We start from the raw sequence: 20,238 nt of genomic DNA on the forward strand, positions 1-20,238 counted from the left end.
TCCTCTTATTTATGTTTATGTTTCATTTCATCTGAAGCATTTCAGTCACTGTCTGTTGCTCTTAAATGTACTTGATAAATAAAGTTGACTTCACTGTAATTTTCAACCTTAGCCTTATTTTCCCAGGATTTTTGTGTCTAAGTGACTAATGGACAAAGATTTTTGAATTTTAGAAATTGGTCCAGCATTAAGTAAGAGTGCTGCAGTCTGACTACAACATAACCCTTGCGGGCAATTGCGCACCGTCTAACTACGTTCATTATAAGTGTTTTTACTGTTAGTGTGTCTGAGATCAACCTTTTTGTTAAAAAGTAAGATCATTTTTGTTTAGCCAGAAACAGCTGCTCTATCACTCTGTTCAGAGCCACCAAACTCCAGTGAAAAAAATATAATTTCATGTTACAGAACATGGGAGATGCTGGTCTACCACTGCTGCAGAATTATTTATTATTATATCATATTTTTTTTATTACTTCCCGGCAGTATACCACAACACTAATTGCTCATTATCAATTATATGAACACGATTTGGAGCCAGATAAGAAGGAGAAAATGGATACGACCACATACAGAACCATTTTATAACTGACATTACTGTTGATGACAGGCAAGAGGAAATATCAGAGGGAATTATATAAAATTCAAGACTTTTGAATACCCACTGAGGTTTTTTTTGAGGTAACTGAATCCAATGGTTTTCAAGGTTCAAGACCCACATATATCCTGCTTCAACAGACTACACAACTTCTGTGAAACTATGAAACAGAACGGTGGTTCTCATGTAAATCAGTTGATTATGGTTATAATTATGGTTAGCCTAGCTTAGCATAAAAAACATGAAGCAGGGAGAAACAGCTAACACATGGATCAACACCTCTGAAGCTCTGGAGTCTGGCTTTGTTTCATCTGCATACAGCTCGTTGTTCCAGTCTTCATGCTAAGCTATGCTAACAACCTCCTGACATAAGCTCTGTGCTTCACACACATAAACATATCAATCTTCTCATCTCATCCTAATAGTAATAATAAGAATGCTTCCAGAAAAGAACTACTGTTTGAGGTAAAATAACGTCTTTAAACTGGAGCCTTTTAGTGGTGTGTCGTCAGTGAACAAATCGTTCAATGTGAACTAATCTTTTATATGACTCAGGAGTAATGAGTAGTCTCAGTGAGTGACTCGTTCATTTTCATGCAGTACGTTCTCTCACCACATGGCAGCTGCATAAGCTCAGTCAGGACAGGAAACAGAAATGATTAGTTCACGACTCGGCTATGTGTCCTTGAGTTTGAGTCTCTCGTTCATTTGTCACGTGCCGCTCAGGCTCTGTGACAAGCAGTACACACAGCGGTTCGTTCATACAGATTGTTCATTTGTCACGTTTACATCACCCACAAGAGGGCTACAGCGCTGCACTAGTGAATGAACGAAATGACTCAAAAAAAGATTTGTCCAATTTAGCCTCTGGGAGTCAGTGATCTGAATCAGTAAAAAGGCTCAAACTTCCCACACTAGAGCTTTTGTAAGAAGCATGTTCTTATTGAGAGGCTGTTTCTGTGTGTGTGTGTGTGTGTGTATGTGTGTGTGTGTGTGTGTGTGTGTGTGTGTGTTTCCAAATGTGAACATGGTCTAAGTCTGATTTTTAAATCATGTCAAACTGAGGTGTAAAAGTTCTGTATGTAATGACTTCAAAGAAGTGTCCTTAATGTATGCGGCTGAGAGAATAATGAGTGGAGCCCTGCTTGTTATTCTCCTTATTTGGAGCTCTCTCTTCCAGCCCCCGCAGCCCCACCACCAGCCAGCAGCCCCCCCCCCCCCCCCCCCCCCCCCCCCCCCCCCCCCCCCCCCACCCCCCCTCCTCATATGACCACTGCTGGCAGGAATTATGAGAGTTAAAGGAAAATCAGCACACTTGACAGACCCGACACAGGCCGATGAAAACCATAACACCCGCTTATCAGCATGTTCATGTGTGTCAGGAAGTGCACGCAATTTGTTTGTGTGTGTGTGTGTGTGTGTGTGTGTGTGTGTGTGTGTGTGTGTGTGTGTGTGTGTCTGCTGTGTCTTCGGCTGCCTGACACCGGAGTTTCTGGATTCCATCACTGGGTCTGTTACACTCATCTTTGATGCTCTAAAGAAATACAGGCTTCCACTGTGTGTGTGTGTGATGTGAAGAGTGTGCATAATGAGTGGAATGAATAAGAGTACAACTGAAACCTGCTTTGAACCCCAAATTGAGCTTTTCAGGGTTCATGTGGTCACAGGCTTCATGTGGTCATTTTCTGTGTGCAGATCATCGGGTTCATCATGCACACTGTGTTCTCTGTTCTTTTTGTTCGTCTTTATGTCGCTATCTTAAATAACTGCACCAAATGTCATGTAAAAGTTATTCAAACGTCTCAGCTGAGTGGTCAAACAGACCCATACTTTCATCTATAGAGCCATGCTTGCAAGACTTGCAAGATCGTACTAGAATCAGTGATGGTAAAAATAATGGACAGTGTATGCATGACATCACCCATAGGTTTCTTAAGCGCTGATTTGAAGCTCAAAATCTGTAAAACCGACCTACCCGGCTGTCCCACCTCTCCTGACTAATCTAAAAATTGGCAAAGACATGGATCATTGGTGGACCTGATGTGGGCTGAATGAAGACTGGTTGCTCAAACAAGCCACTTGTAACAGCTCCCACCTACAGCTCAATGAAAGTGGCCACGCTGTTAATTCTGCAGAACTTTAAGCCTTAATATCATTTGACAACAATGTTGTCTGCTACAACGGCTAGCATAGATCAGTTCTGCCAAACCGGAAAGATTTCTTTTCATTGAACGAAGAACAAAGAGCGACTGAAAGACTTTCTGGATGGAAAAGATGTTTTGGTTCTGAGTAACAAACCATCTGCTGCAGTCAGGTTAACAACCCGCTAGCATGAGTACAAATCAAGTTTTGCTGACCTTATTTAACTGATTTGGTTCATCTGTCTGTGCGCCTTCTGGTCTGAATGAACAGACACACACACACACACACAGAAACAGCTCTGCCAAACAATGGCAGGTGACATAACCATTTGAGGGCGGGTGAGGGGATGATGGAGGCCATTCAGTCACGTACAGTTTGAGGCCCCTGGTTAGCTGCTAATGAGCGCTGGCCCCATTCTGCCTCAGCGTACACACAACAGGAACAAGAACTCGCCATCAGCTGCATTCTTACATTCAGTGTCTGGAATGAAGCGTCGTGTCGTCAGCCTCTCAGCTTGCACTGTTGAACTTCATTCAGACATCCAAATGACAGTTTACAGTTTCCTGTGTACTACTACTACACAAAACAGTCAGCACAGGGCCGAGGACTCTGTCCATCAACACACAGATCACACACACAACAAAGCCCCTGGTCACACCAAGGAAATGCATTAAAACTACTAGTTTCTAAAGTTCAACGGTGGCATAGTTCCATATTTCAGGTGCACTCACATTAGGTTTGCCAGCAATTAAAGATGATCCTGAACACTTAGTGAGTGCTGTTGAAGAAAAGGTGATGTAACCCAGTGGTAAACATTCTGTGGAATGTCATACAGGCATCAAATTGTCTTTGTACTGTATGCAATTAAGTAAATGTTACATAATAATACAGCATCGTCCCTTTTTTAGAATCAGAGTTATCCTTTGGTGATTAGAATGTTGGAATCCTGTCCTTGTACTGTTGATTAAAGCCCTTTTCGGCCACATTCAGACAGGATCAGGTGCTGCGATGAGTAGCTGCAGGGTTGTGTGGTGGTGTGTGGGACACAAACCAAATTAAACGTCTTTGTGTCGCTATTTTGCAGAGTAAATTGCCATTTGATTTGATAGACATCTCTAAACCCCTTTCAGACCAACAGCCTCTTTCCATAAATGTGTTGTGGACCGGTCTCATGCGATCTGACAATATCAGTAACGTTTCCAGAAAAACATCCAATACGACACAAGTATAATGACACTCGCCTGTCATCACAGTGACATGAAGGCAGCTGCTGAGAATTAAACACACACACACACACACACACACAGAAGAAATGATGGCTTTGTTCTGCCAATCATTTCACATGGCTGAGAGGATTCAGCTCATGTCACGTCAGTCTATCACCCTCTGTGCTGTCGTTCTACGTTATAAATATGTTAAATGTAATAAATGATAGAACTGATTTTAAAAATGTATGAGACACATGAAGTCACATATTTCATGTCTGAAATGGACTCGACTATATGAGTGACAAACCACACACACACGAGCACACACACCTTATTCCCAGAGATGAGGGACGTGTCAGCATGAGGTCTGAGATCTCACTGAGGGGGGAACACGTGGCTCAGCTGTGGGGGGTAACTCAAACCCCCACAGGGGGTGTCTTTGTGTGTGTGTGTGTGTGTGTGTGTGTGTGTGTGTGTTCAAAGTCTCACCTGTAAATCACATTAACACTGTTTGTTTTTTCAGCACCTAACGGTCAAATTGAGTTTGTGGCTTCAAACCAGCATCAAGATCACCCCCACTGTGATGTGCATACACTCATGTTGCCGCGCCATCGTGTGTGTGACGACATGTGCTGAATGTGAAAACAACATCGCATTCAGAGAGAGACAAACAAAGAGAGGCAATAACAATCAACCATGGTGCATGAGAATTCCACATTAAGTCCAAATCTGAATTCTCTGTGGAGTCCATGGTGACATGGATGTGGTGTAGATGTGGTGTAAAATGGGGAACGTGGCCAGCTGGTGGCCATCTATGAGCCGAACTAGCGTCATTCCAGCGTTGGGTGACAGATATATCTGCTCTGTGATGGAAAACACTGCAGCGGTTTGTGTGTGTGTGTGTTGTTGTTGGGGGGGGGGGGGGGGGGACATCACGGAAACGAGGAATGCTAAAGATTCAAATGTTGTGCAACTTCTCCACAGAATCATCTGGCATCTCATCAAAAGATTATATCAGTGTCAGGTTAGCTTTGGCTCACTCCACCATCATTAAATTACCATTAACAAATCAATAAATCATTCTTCAATAAACCAAATACACAAATCCGTCCATACAGTCCAAAGATGAGTCGATAAATGTGCTGATGGAAAAACAACCAATGACAGTTAACAGTTCATAAATCTGAAAGTATATCAGACTCACTGATGTCTTCCATATCGACAACTTTTCATCATGAAGTTCATAATCAAGGAATTTAATGTTTTTAATATGTGACTGACGACCCTGCATAGCTCTGCCTCCTCCACTTTATTCAAGCTGATGAGCTTCAAACTGTTTTATGTTTGCTGATTACTGTTCACTCTGTGCCAGCAGTCGACACGATCGACACGACCAGAAACTGTTCAAGACTGTTCATGTAGATACACAAAGCAGAACGTTTGAATGTGATCAGTCCAAGGAAACAGCAGAAAGAGTGAACCAGACAACAAGTTTTTTATTTCACTGTTTGTCCTTTTCTGAATTTTTATGATAATTAGCTCCAGCTGAATACATTTGAAAGGTTATGACTAAAAATAAAATCTCTTCCAGACAATACAAATGTGCTTTTGAACCACTAAAAATGAAAAATTATGTAACTTGATTGATGATTTGATGATTGTAATGATTGTCCAGCATTTTCTAGGAGATACCAGCCATGACTACAGACACTGAGGAGAAAAAGGTGAAGGAGGAAAAAGTGATTCTTCTACAGGGGCCCACATAGAACCAGAGCTGAACATAATACGGCCTCTATGCTTGACTCCAACTCATAGTCATTAACCATTACTCTGCAACACTCTGATTAATTCTTACCGTATGCGACTATTTTCCAAGTCACTGCAAGTGTCACATGCTGTCGATGAATACCCAATGAATAAACTCTAAACTGACCTGGGTACTGTCTAATAGGAAGTGTTGTCTCACACTTCACATCATCTGAAATGTCATGTTTTGCCAAAGGTTGTTGTATTTTGTGAAATGTCCTTGTATTTTTTAAGTTTAGATCCACATATTAATGTACGTATGAAATGAATGTTTGGCGATAACATGAGAAGCGGACCCACAGTTGAAAGACATCAACTGTGGGTTCGCTTTTCATATTTCATCTTTTCTTTGCATGCCTTAAGAGATGTATCTTGTGCTATTGCGATCAAGTTGTTTTACAAAAATAGATTGTTGGATGCCTGAGTATGATCACCACTAATGATAATAATAAAGATTATGACAGAATTTTTACAAAGCGTTTTGTCAGATGACTGACTATAAAAAGCACAACCTCTGCTTTAGGCGCCGTCCTTTACCATGAAGTGATGTTTCAAAGCTTTTGGACATAAATCCAGTTAAATACATTTAAAGTTCAACGAAGAAGAAGCAAAACACAGCTTGAACTCAGTCACATCATCAACAATTCAAAAAAGTGCTGCTCAACAACAGTGGTGATTTACGGCACTCATCAGTCAACCACAGTCTAATTGATTTAGTAAACTGAAGGGCTCGCCATTAACATTCCAAATAACATTCACAGCGTTTGGCGTTCCCTGTCTGTTGATTCACTGCAATAAACTGAGTTCATCAAGAGGCAAAATCATCTGGCTTCCTCCTTTGCCACAACTGCATGACCCACATGCCATCTTCACCACACAATATCTTATTAAATATGAATTATTGATCATTGATCAGATATCTACTGGTAGTACAGGCAATGAAACATGGTGACTGAAACAACAGCTTCCTCTGGTATCTTCAACTGTTGGCAAGGCTCAGCCATAAGGAGATCGCCTGAATCTAGCAAGTCACTTGTTCAACTGGGCAAGTGGTAGAAAAATATTAAGCGGTCAGTTTTTGTCAGAGATGATGATGGAAGCAGCTCTGAAGTGAGCCATCTCACTTCCTTCACATCTCTGTTGAGAGCTGCACGTGCACAGTATCAACTGGACACTGAGGGACAGGTGAGCATTTCACTGATCCTGCAGGGGTTCAGTTGGGCGGCTTTAGAGGATGTCGTCAAAACTCCAGCTATGTATTGTTGCAATTTACCACAAGTTTGAGAGCAAGGAGGATAAAACAAGGTTGTTTTTCAAAGGCACGTCAAGATGCCAGAAAGCGTTGCTGGAGTGTTCCAACAGGGCCCTTGCTTACATGGTACCTTACATTGCTTACATGGTACTTAATGTCTAAATTCCACCGTTCTATACAATAATTGTGATTATACCAGAAGTCCCTTTGAGAAATGCTTTAGAAGTGTCTCCGTTGTGCTTCATGGAGAATAAGGAGGTGGACAATTTTTGATGGATGACCAGCCATCAAGCAGCACCGAGCAGATCGAGCTGACTGAAAGTCAGACACAGAAAGAGCATAAAGAATCTCGTCAATTTTCAAAATGAAACATCTTGTATGATCATAAAAACAGATAAAAGGGAAACAATTTGAAAATGCAGCCTACTTATCCATGGTAAAAGCCAAAGAAAGAATTATGACACAAGTTTGTCCAGTAAGTTTGCCGCTGAAATGCTCCTGGTTGGGTTTGAAGCCACGCGGAGAACCACCACCAAATAAATTCATACAGGGGAGGTAGGGGATAAAGTAGACCAGAATGCTCCAGAACTACACGCCAGCTCACATTTTTGTTTCTGTAGCACCAAAACAGAGAAACTAACTGTTGAGGCAGAATCCCTCTCAAAGGATGTATGTCAGTTCCTGACAAGATTCTATAAAATAAAGCAGCTAAGTGAAACAGGAAACAGAAAACAATTACAAAAACACAATTACAATTACGCCAGGACAGAACGTGAAAGAAACAAAACTGAGAATTTAGAATATAGTAGATTTGAATATACTTCATTTTGGAAAGCGCCTGTTCCTCTGTTTGTACTGTTGCCAGTCCAGCTTATCATGGCGTGTAGACTATTACAGAAAGCTGTTTTCTTTACTTTTCTTTTCCCTCCACTGAAGTGGCAGCCATCAGAGGCAGTGGGCTGCCCCACTTTAAATGGCCCGGGATAAAAAGGACTATTTCAGCTATGACAAACAATCTGGAAATAGCAGCCACGTTCATGACTGTGAGACAGCTGCTGGGACGATAAGGAGAGGAATTTCATTGCACCCCCTTCTATTTAAACGTAACATTACTCTGGGTTTCCTGCCAACCGACTTCCTGTGTGTGTATGTATGAGTGGAAGGAAGGAGTAGACATAACGGGGTAGACTGGCTGTTGTTTTTAGGGCATTTGCAGGTTTCAGAAAGAACTACATGAAGCCTTTTAAAGATGATAATGACTTTTTGTTCAATGGCTATTGGTTTAACTTCATTCCACTACAGGACTTAAAACAACTTGAAGAGACGTGACACTTCACGGCGAGTGTCACATCTGCTTCTACTGTTATTCAGGTTGCATCACTGATGCAAACTACAGACTAAATAAGCACTGCATTATCACGTAACAGTCATTTCAGTTAAAATGACCACTTTGATTGAGAGGTGGCTTATTTGAGCAACCTTTGGATGCTATGAAATGACATGAATAAATCAAAAACACGAGATTCCAATGTGTTTTCTTTCTGCTTTGCTTTTTGACTGTTGATCGCTCAGCATCAACTTGTTCAACTCAACTCAAACTTGATTCTCAGCCTGTTGGTCTTCAAAGATCAAATCATGAACAAAGTGCCAACAACTTTTTTTTAGTTTGGTTAACGTTAGCTCACAAAATGAACTTTAGTTCACTGCAGCTGCTCTAATATAAAGATGAGAAGTTTGCTTAAAGCACTGATCCTGCTCCTGGTTGGATTGGAGATAAGTAGGCGAAGGCACATCTTATGATTGGACTTTTTTTTTTATAAAAGGATCCAATAATTTTTTATTAACACATGCATGCCAATATTCAGTCGATCTCTTCATGGCCAGTCTAGACAGGAAACACTGTGACATTATCAGCCAGAGAGAGCAATGAGACTGAATCATAGCTCCACCATGGTGAATGAGTCAGGGTGACACTGCTCACCATGCAAATATTTAATATAAAGTTTTTTACTGATTACGTTGAGCACAATGAACAACAGGGACATGTGTGTAAGAACACACACACTCACACACAGAGCAGAGAAGCCCCACTCCTTCCCGCATTCCTCAGAGTCGCTGTAGACTCCGTGGGGGGAGAGCTTAATGGATGGAGGTCAAGGGTCACTTCCTGTGCATTGATTAATTAAGATATGCCATGAGGAGCTGAGCATTAAAGGATCAACAGAGCACGTTCAGTGGAGAGCGAGTGAGACGAATCGTTATTTATCGTGTAAAAAGATAAGCAGGTAAAATATGCGTTTTTTAGTATCAGCTCAGAGTTTTGGGGCTTTTCACTCTGAAATTCAAGCGGTTGCATAACATTAGTGAGATTTGATAGTGATCCCTGTCCCACAAAGTGAGATGTTAAGAAATCAGAGTAAACAGAGATTTGGTATTTGGAAACATCTGGTGACTGAAAAAACATTTGTACTTCTATTCGGTTTCCCTCACTGAGCTGAACTTCAAACAGCGTGCAGGGGGAGACACTGATGAATGGAACAGTTACATGTTCCTGATACACGACTAATATGGTCTGCCAGACGTCTCAGATTCACATCTGTGAGGGAGACTTCAGGCGGGGGAGCGTGACAGGCCGACGTCCTGCTCTCTTTAAATGTTCTTCTGTGATGGACTTGGTGAAACTGGGACCCAGAGGCCCTGCAGAGGCCTCTGGGTCCTGTGTGAAGTAGGGGTAGCACGGTACATGTATTCGTTTTGAACCGTCACGGTACGGGGGTCACGGTTCGGTACGCGCATTTTCATGGAGAATACATGGTACAAAAGATTGATGTTGAACTGAACGTGGAACTATCGTTTCACAAGGGAGTTCTTTTAGGACACATTTAACCTTGCACATGCAAACTCTGATTGGTCTACTTTAGCTCTTCGAACTCCGCTTTCAGATACAACCTCTGGTAGGTTAGTTGTGGCTGTGAGTAGGCTAACACTGAAAATGGCGAGTGACTCGGGCGCACGTCAGACGAGACGAGACGAAATATGTTCGTCAACGAGCCTTTTGTTGACGACACAATGTTCGAAAAACACTGACGAAAAATGTGCCAATGTCCGTTTTTGTTGACGAATAAAAACGAGACGAAAATGTCATGCAAGAAATAAAATACACAATCTACCCTCCTTGTTTTCGTCAAGAAAGTCCAGTCCAGTCATGTGTTTGTGCCAGCACCTCTTTTACTGTAGCAACGTCACGGCCACACGTTTGAGATCCTCTGGCTGCTCTCGCACCTGTGGCTTGGAAACAAACAGCATGCAGGAGAAACACGGCGTACGGACAGCGCAATCTAGAGCATGAAACGGGCCTTAGAAGTCAGGCCCGACCCGGCCCGGGCTCGATAGAATTCGACCCGAGCCCAGCCCGTTTTGATTGACAGCTTTGTAGAGCCCGAACCCGTTTGCAGCCCGTCATTATTAAAATGTACGCATATGGCATAACAGTCAAGAATGAGTCTAGCCTCCCCATTTGTGCTAAACACTAACAGTGATGGACTCATCTTAATTTGAACATTTTAGTAGATGCAACTGGCATAAAATCAATTTATTTATATTGAAATTTAACAATAGCATGTAGAAGATGACAGAACATGTTATAATAGCTATTAGTAGATTGTGTATTGAAATAACAGACAAGACACTTAGCAAAGTTGCATTGAAGATGAATTCATTCAATTCAATTCAATCAAGACATTTAATCACTATGTTAGCTGTGGAACACAAGTGAACTGGAATTAATAAACAAAACAAATATTCCTGAAATAAATAGAAGAAGACTAAAATGTTTTGAAACAAACTAGACTAAAATACCCTGTGTTCATGTTTGACTAAAACTAGACTAAAGTTTTGAGACTTTTAGTCGACTAAAATATGACTAACAAAAATGATTTGTGAAAGACTAAAAGTGACTAAGACTAAGAATGAACTCTGAAACAAGACTAAATTGAAAAATGGGTGACAAAATTAACACTGATACCAGCATATGGAAACTTTGTGTTCTTGTTGTTTTACTTCAGGAATTTGCAGTTACCTCAGCTTGAGATTTGCACAATAAAAACAGCCTTTGAGGATAGCCTTTTTGGTTATGTTTTTTTTTTTCTGCACTGTACCGAAAATGTACCGAACTGTAAGGTCTGAACTGAGGTACATACCGAACCTTGACTTTTGTGTACCGTGCCACCCCTAGTGTGAAGGTGTATCGTTGTTCACAAATATAATATGGAAGGCAGTGTTACACCAACGGGTCATTTTGCTTTTAAGTTCAGAGTGGGAAGTTCTCACAAAGTGGCTGAAGAACAAGCTTTACACTGCTCAGTGTTTGGGCAGATAACTACTAACTAACCAGACACTAGATGTCCACAGTGACCATGAGTACACAGTCAATTCATCTTTTTACATCTGTCAACACATCGCAGCATAAATGGGCCTGGTTTATTGTCATTGATGGCTACTGATTTGGGTTTTGGTGCCAACCTGTCACTGCCACTAGAGCATCAGCATCTCAGACTAAAGTGAATGGGCACTACAGCCCACCAGACTCTACTGACAAAACCAGTCATTTTACCTCACAGATAATCGTGAGACACACACAAAATAAAACTTCATTAGGAAACATTCAGACAGGATCAGGTGCTGCCCACAGCATGCCGTCGATTTTCGTTTGCGTTTTTCCAAAAGTCAGCTCAACCTCTCCACTGCAGGTCGCTCCGACACACTGCAGTCTGCATCACTGCAGCCCAAACGCAATAGTGATGGGAAGTTCGGTTCTTTTTAGGGAGCCAGATCATTTGTCCACCAAGATGACCTCCAGAACGGCTCTTCATGTTACCACTTATACCTTTCATAATTCTGCCAAATGTAGCGCTGATTTGACTTATGATTTGTATGTGTACACATATAGCACTTAATTCAATACATATTCAATACATCCTTTGTACTGAAGCATTCAAAAGTAAAAATGACATTTTCTAATATCAATCAATTGCTGTAGCCAATTGTTTTCATTGTAACTCTCTGAAACCACCCAATGAATGCACCAACGTGCTTGTAGAACCACTCTGCTACACAAAGCTGACAGAAACACCAATAAAAACTATAAAAAGCATAGAAATATTGACTGTTGGATGCACAGTTCTCGTACGTCTGTGAAGGTTGTTCGTGTTTGTATTTTAAAAAATTTAAAAATGGGTCCAAATGCTTCTTTTCCTACTATCACTCAATAAATCGCGTATTGGAGCCGGCTCCCATCGTTCACGTAAAAGAGCCAGCTCTTTGAACCGGCTCGTTCACAACCAACACATCACTAAAACAAACTACCCCCACTCAAATGAATAGAAAAACCTACCTTTACATTTAGTCTTTCCATAGTCCAACAATGCTGCTTTGATTGAAATAAATGCTTCATTGATAGAGTTGTGAATATATTAGCAAAACAGGTTGCAATTGCAGTAAAGTAATTTTTAGGGACAAATGCCACCAACAGGTTTACATTGTTATTCTGTGTGTCTGTTAACATTTTGAAATGATAAGGGTAAGACCCTTTTTGTTTAGTCTGAAACAGATGTTATTGATCTCAAAAAAAAATGTATTAAGTTATTTAAACTCAAAAATGTCATGTTAGGGGTTAAATTACATAACATTTTTGAGTTTAAATAACTTAATACAATTAACCTATTGATAAAATTAAAGTCAACATTTCATTTTTTTTTATTTTCAATTTTCCTTTGACAAAAACAGCAATTTTCCTTTGCAGGACAGAAAAAAATTAAAATCACAAAACTGTTCCAACAATCACTAGCTCTGGTTTGGTCAAAAAAAATATACTTATCTTGACTCTTTACAGAGCAAAGAGTTGTTGGCTGCTTTAGTAATGCTCCAAATCTCATATACTGGATAACATTTCAACAATGTGTGTGCAGGAGTTAAAAGTAATACCCAGCATCTGGGCTGTGGTCATTATTACTGGTTTCATTTGTTGTCATTGTTAGAACAATATATATTTAAGTCTCTTCTTGGACAACAAACACAAGAAATGAAATTGCGTACAGTATTTGTGTGTGTGTGTGTGTGTGTGTGTGTGTGTGTGTGTGTGTGCTTATGTAAGGAGTTGGACTGACCAGTCCAGCCACATGCTGACCAGGTGTGTACACACACACACACCAGCCATGCACACACAAACCTCCGGAACACCTGAATCCTATCAGAGAGAGAGAGCAGATGTCAAAAAGACGCACACACACCTCCAGATGGTGGAGTGTGTCCAGCCCCCTCATTTCATATTCAATTAGTAGAATCAAAGGAGGACACAGACCCGACCTACTGTATCCTGTGTGTGTAATGGGAAATGACATAATGAGGTGCATATGGTCACATAGAGTGAAGCAAAAAAAAAAGGAGGGGGGGGGGGGGGCAGAAGGGAGGGGGGCACTCAGTTTAACGTTCAGTCAGGTGTCTCAGCTGATGAGTTACTTCTATTTTCTGTGACATGAGGAAACAGTGTACTCACATCCATCTACAATCTGCTTCTTTAGTGACATTTCTATTTGTTCTTTTCGTCACCATCAGAGACTTCAGCTCTGCCAAACGAGTCAAGCTCCCAAAGCACTCCCTCCACAGAACTTTAGGCCGATCAGGAGAAGAACATAACTCTGTTAACAGACTGCTTGGTTTCTAAAAAGACCTGCGGCCATACAGCACTGTCTGTGGTATTATAGAATTAGTTACAGAGCGCTCTGACTCCAGAACAGTGGTTAGCAAATAAGACTTTGCTTTCATTATATGTTTCCAATTCCAATTGTTTCAGTGTTTTTAAGCTGTGTACTCTCACACACTCTTCTCTGCTCTCTGAACGTGTCAGTGTTAGCCTGCTGGCAAATGGTCAACTGCAGGCGAGAGGCTATCAACACACTGCTCTCTGCCTCCAACAGCACAGACTTTAACTGGAACAAACTAAAGTAACTAATAGGTGAAGCAGATGGAGATCCAATCACATGCATCCAGTCCAGTGTGCTGCAGCCAGGAGTGAAGCATTCTGGGGCAGAGAGCAGCAACATGCACACTGATGTGTCACTGTATCACACTAACTGGAGCCAATCAGTGATGAGTGCTTCTAATATGACAAAAGTTTCCTCTCTGGCCTTAGCTCACACTCACAATAACACCTGCTGCAAACTATTACCATAAATCATCTCTATGAACACAAACACTGTTGTGTTTTGGAATTATTGAAAATGCCCTACAACAAAAGCAATGTGGAATTTATTTTGAACACAGAACACAGACTTGTTTTCTTTCCTGCATTACATTCATGTCTCAAAAACGCCAGTCAAGCCAACGGATCCAGCTTTAACTGCATTCCTATTAAGGCTGAGCAATTTTATCGATCTTGTGATATATATCAATATTTTGTTTCCCCAGAAAGTATCGATTTTCCAGCCATGAGTATCGATACATTAAGTTCCATTCAAATCCCGTGTTACGCCTGGCACTCTGCTCGCTGCCCATTTTCCCCGTTGGCTTTGCAGGAAGAGCAATTGGTCAGCCAGCCGCTAGTGTCGCTGTAGAGCATTTCTAGCAAGCTACCCATCTAGATACTCTCATGCTTAAAAGCAGAAGTGCTCCCACCACTTCGGTTTAACCCTCTGAGGACGGACTGGGCAGATCCGCCCAAAAAGTCTAAAGTTTTACATATCTGTGAATATCTCCAAAACGGTTTATGATAGAGAGATGTGTTTTTGCACTGTTTTCCAGAGATTCCGCTGAAGACGGAGATGCATGTCTGTCCGACACTTCCTTGTTGTTCTATTCCACCACGTAAAAGATCAGTCGAAAAATAGACTGAAAGCACAGTCTTAATGGACAAACGTTACTAGGCAGATTAGTTTCTTTTCCAACCAATCAGTGGATGGTATCTATGACATATTCTAGCCAATCAAAGGACTCTAGGGTCTTGTGGGGGAGGGACAACAGAGAGAGAGAGAGAAAGCTGTGTCTGTAGAACAGAGTGGAGGGGACAGGCAGCACACAGAGCAGAGTGACAGAAGAACTTCAGAAATATTATTTCTATTGACCGGTTCCCCTCAACTTTCTGGAGGGTCTTTGCTTTACTAAGTGGCATGCCTGAAAAAAAAAACTCTTCACTAGTACTGTTTGAGGTGTGATATGACAAAAAGCAGATTCATTTTGTCCAACATTTGCAAGCTGTAGGCTCTCTGCCCAGTCGGAGCCATATATTGTGTAACTGATGCTTTCAGTTTTCAGTTCAGTTATTTCAATCCAAGTCAATGGAACACTCACAAGATGTCACCAAAATCACACTGTCCCTTTAAAATCTTTCAGAAAATGATGTCATTGTATCGAATCGCATCAAATCGTATCGAATCGTATCGTTGGCTGAATATTATGTATCGTATCGTGAGATTAGTGTATCGCTACAGCCCTAATTCCTATATAAATTTTTTTGTGCTAATTCTATGATTTTTTTTTTTCTGAATTATTGAGATACTTCGAAATCCCGCAAGAAAATCCAACCTGCAAGTGCAAGTCCCGGGTTTAATTAGTTAGACACAAGGTATGATACTCTTATTATGACTTTATCCTTCTATTGTAAGCCTATTGCTCAATGTAGCAGGTAAGGGATAGACGAACATGTCTATGGGCATGATTTCAGCAGTTTTGTTTCCATCATGCTGGACATTGTTGCTCATCATTAATTTATCGCCTTTCAACAACAAACAACTTCTATGTTAGTATTCTCATGTTATGTCTCTATAGTGTTAGCGTATACCATTAACCTAACGTTATGACAAATGGCTCCTTCTGCTTGTGCCAAGCCAATATAATGAAAGAACGGCAATAGATAGATTAATAGATCATTTCTACACAAAATACTTTGATATGTCAAATATTTCATTCACTGGATTAGCCAAAAAAAAAAAAACAAGAGCAACATGTGTTGTCCATAAAAAATAACAATAATTTCTCAATAATTAGTGTTTTTAAGTGATTTTCAAAATATTGTATTACACCATAAAACGTATCAATATTCCTTTTTTTAAATATAGAGTTTCTAATATGTCATTCCTTTAACAATAGGAAATGTGCGTATTTATTCCAGGACACTAGTTGGACGGGCCTCACTGCAGGGTGCATGGACGACCACATGAGTGACTGAAGTTGAATGAATATGATTTTGGGAAAATGCAGAAACTAGAGCTTTATTTCAATATAAATAATTGAAATAATTTCTGTGGTCAGTATGAGATCATTAGTTCATCGGCCCATAAACATAACACAATAACCAGCAGCCATTCCCAAGGTGCTGTGTGATAAAGTCATTATTTTATAATTAAAACATCAGATTAACTGTGCTGCTGTGTAGTCAGTGTTGGCATTTGAAACGATGGAGCACAGGGAGAGTTTTTAACTTCATGACCACACAGCTCAGACCCTCAATGGGCAACTCTTACAGTCCGTCATAGTTTTGCAAAAGCTCTATTTACCAGGTAAACACTGAAACACCAAGCAGGAGTTTGAACATTTCTACAGTCTGGAGGAGAGGGGGCTGAGAGAAAGAAAGATGCATTTATAGACTCAGTGTGATCCTGATGTGCCTCCACTATCATTATCTTATCAGTAACCCCAACAGTTAACGTGGCTTTTGTTAAAAAGCTGCTCTCACAATAGTTTGGAATAACAGTAGTATATTTTAAAGTAGCGATGCTTGTAGCAGCACCTGGATATGAAGTAATACAGTGTAGTGTGCAGTTAAGAGCTGCACTCTTGACTGACGTCCTGTTGCTCTGCAAATGTCTGTGCTGTTTACTAGCATGTAAACCTCAGCTATGCGACTGGCTGATGCTGCCTTCGATAGCCGAGTGCTTTGAACTCAGAACCTCCAGGGAACACGGCCGGGTCAGCAGTCTCAGTCAAAGCAAACTTCACTGATGCACTCGAGTATTCGGAAACATTCCACTTTTGCTTCAAACCGAGGAACTGTCAAACAAAGAAGTGACCTGAACTCTTTTCACAATTTCTGGGTGTTTCCTCCATATTTAGTCCTAACAAAATACTAGCAATGAGCTGATGGTTGGAAAAACATTATATTTCATAGTCAATTCAACAATCACTATACCATGAGATGGCCAAGAAACTCAACTGTGTACGCTGCACTTTAATCTTGTGTTCACAAAACTATAATTAGGTTTGCGGGGCTCAGGCCCATGCCTGCTCACAGTGGACATGGAAAGAAAAGGGCTGCCGTTCACTTCCCTCCTTCCCCTCCTCTTCCCCTTCTGCTTTGAGTCAAATTGGTTCCAGATGCATTCTCTCACGGCTAGTCTCCATAACCAAATCGCAACATGAAAGAAATGAAGGAGAGAAGTTCAGCAAAACTCGGCGGAGGAGAAAAAAAATGTATGGAATCTACACAAAGTGAAGGGAGGGAGGAAGTCAGAGAAGAACCATTATCTTCCCTGAGGCAAAACCAGCTTATCACTTTCCCACATGGTGCAATTTATCACACCTTTCGGGATTTTCTGAGACCTTTATGACAATCACAAGCCTTTGAGAGACAATGTGCACCCCAAATGAGGATCTAAGAGCTGCGTTTCTTTCATGTTCCTTGCAGATGTGTCAGAAAAAAGAACCATACGAAGAGATATTCAGCCAGAGCAAATCCACATCCTGCACCCATGTGGACTAAACATCAAAGACCTACCCACCAGCATGTTAGACCAATTTATAACCCTGCCCATGGAGCCCCCTTATAACTCCAGCTAAAGGGAGGCTAGGACACACACTAGCCAAAAATCAAGAGCAACAACAGCTGAAGCTCTCTTGAGAAGATGCCGCGCCAAATGGCTCAAAAATGTAGCAACAAAGTCCAAAGTGGCAGCTCCATGTTGACTCAGCCAATTAACAAGTGAAAGCGATTTCAAGGCCAGTGTCCTACAGCACCAACACACACCTCTGTGTTTGTCTAACAAGTCCCAGTGAATTCATTTGCACCCTGAAAAGCTAATACACTATTCACTCAGACACATTTTGGCATTTGACATGCACTTCATTCTTTTAGCGACCAGACTCCATTCAAAACAACAGGCAGTTTCCTTTGCTTCTAACCTAGTGAAACGTGATTCAGGACTATATGCATAACCCCATAGGAAACATAACCCACCTTTCAATACCTGGTATGAATTAAAATAACTTTCTGCTCGAGGCTTGCCAGTGCTTGACGTTACTGATGTGTATCATGGAGAGAGTGATGTTGGAATAACCAGTTCAAACATGACGTATTTAATGGAAGTAAATGTCTTTTTAGGAGTGTTATGGATGCCGTATGTCAGAATGACTCCCGCTGAGTCGTCAAATATCTTAAGAATTATTAGTAGAGGGGTGTACCAGTGCTAATCACCACGCAGGAGTTAAAGTTGGAATTTGTTACAGGACGTTTGGTATCGCGGTAACGGTCCCGTTTTACTTTTTTCTGACCCGCTATGTCAGCTCTATTTCCTTCCTATCCCGGCTGTTTGCCGAACATGTCTACTTTCAAAAGTGTTACAGCGTACAGACAAATATAAGAAGAAGGAGTCCATGAGCGGGAAATATATTAACTACGCCACAGTTGTGTGAAACACTTCAAAGGCTCCGCCGGACTCTTTCTTGTCGTGAGGAAGCACAGGATGCTAACCGCATACGTCGCGTTCTCCGGGACGGAGAGAGCGTCATGCTAACATTCATTCCAGTCTGGATAAACTCCAGCACACTGCTCTGCTTTTCGGCCAAAGTACAAACCTAACAGGCACCACTACAAACTTTTGTCAATCTCAAAAATGAACTCAAGTCACTTTGACGCTCAATAAACACCCCGAAACGTTTTAAATTCAAACTTTTACAAATGATCTTCCCGTTATTCCCACAGTCATTTTACACCTAGACACTCCGCCGTGGTGGGCGGTAGCTAACGCCGTGAACGAGTTGAAATGTAAAGGTTTAATTTGAAAAACGTGCTGCTTACTGAATATTTCGTTACCCGAATTCACCAGAGGACTTTTAACTTTCAGAATACATCTTAATGTCAAGTCTGCGAGGTGTTATGGTTCGCTAATAAGCACGACAATGTCACATTGTAAGTTTTGTGAATGGGGTTTGGCGTGATGTTCTCACCACTATGTAACAGTGAAATGTGTTGGGCTAACAGGATGCAAACTGTCACTGAATCAACAAGTTAGTCCCGACCTGCGGTCTACAGGACAACACCTGACTTTAAACTCGAGTTATACACTGTTCTGTCATGTTTAGTAAGTTTACTAAATGCACAGACACACACACACAGACGTACAGTTGTGAAGTTGAAATCATAAACAGACAGACTCACCCTGAGCTCGGAGCGGCTGGCAGTAAAAGTTTACGGCGAGGAAGAAACTGATTATCTGGAAACACACACGCATCTTATTGCAATCCTAAAGTGCATCGTGGACAAGAAGACATAGAAAACAGTGGTGCTGTGACATGCTCCATGGATCCCCTGTTAACTCTCTCTCTCTCTCTCTCTCTCTCTCTCTCTCTCTCCCTCTCTCCGTCCCCGGTTTTGTGTATGGACCGCAGAGGACATGCGCAGAACGGAGAAAGACACCGGTTAACGGTGACAACAGCAGATGTTGAAATATGAATAGAGTCTGAAGAAAGTAAAAGTTATTGTCACTGACAACCTGTGGAGCAATACGGGTTTACTGTTAAAGTGGAGTCGTCGTTCTGATGCAGACACAAGCTGCACATTTGAGTCTGGAGGTTTCAAACAGATGTGAGAGTGTGAGATTGGGTTTTAAATCAATAGATATTTTTATTCAAATAAAAGCTGGTGGATGTTTGGCATATTTTTCACTTAATTCTGCATCTAAAGACATTTATTTTGTTTATAACAATTTAATGCACATCAATGAAGCACACACATGGGGAACAGGGACAAAGTAAAGTGGCTAAAATCACTGCAGTATTTCAAGGCTGAGTTTCTTTTGTTGTTGTAGACTCTTTTCATTCCATTTGCACAGACACACGGGACGTGAAAGAAAATGAACCTGTATAACACTGTTCAGATATATGAATAGCAGAGAGTGACTTTAAAGAAGCAGAAGAGCAGAGAGAAAATTTGAAAGAACTAATGCCCCCTGACACGTCGTCTTGCTGAC

General features: G+C 41.2%; 1 protein-coding gene across 1 annotated transcript in view; it reads right to left on the reverse strand.

Moving 5' to 3' along the window:
• The window catches only part of reck (reversion-inducing-cysteine-rich protein with kazal motifs), a 74,913-nt gene extending 55,290 nt beyond the window's left edge, over window positions 1-19,623 (reverse strand). The window contains exon 1 of the mRNA XM_010751550.3: window positions 19,428-19,623. Within this exon, the coding sequence (XP_010749852.1) occupies window positions 19,428-19,500 (73 nt within the window). The 5' untranslated portion in view covers window positions 19,501-19,623. The remainder of the gene's footprint in view (window positions 1-19,427) is intronic.
• Between the last annotated feature and the right edge of the window lie 615 nt (window positions 19,624-20,238).

Source organism: Larimichthys crocea, chromosome XXIII, assembly GCF_000972845.2.
Source record: "Larimichthys crocea isolate SSNF chromosome XXIII, L_crocea_2.0, whole genome shotgun sequence".
Taxonomy (NCBI): domain Eukaryota; kingdom Metazoa; phylum Chordata; class Actinopteri; family Sciaenidae; genus Larimichthys; species Larimichthys crocea.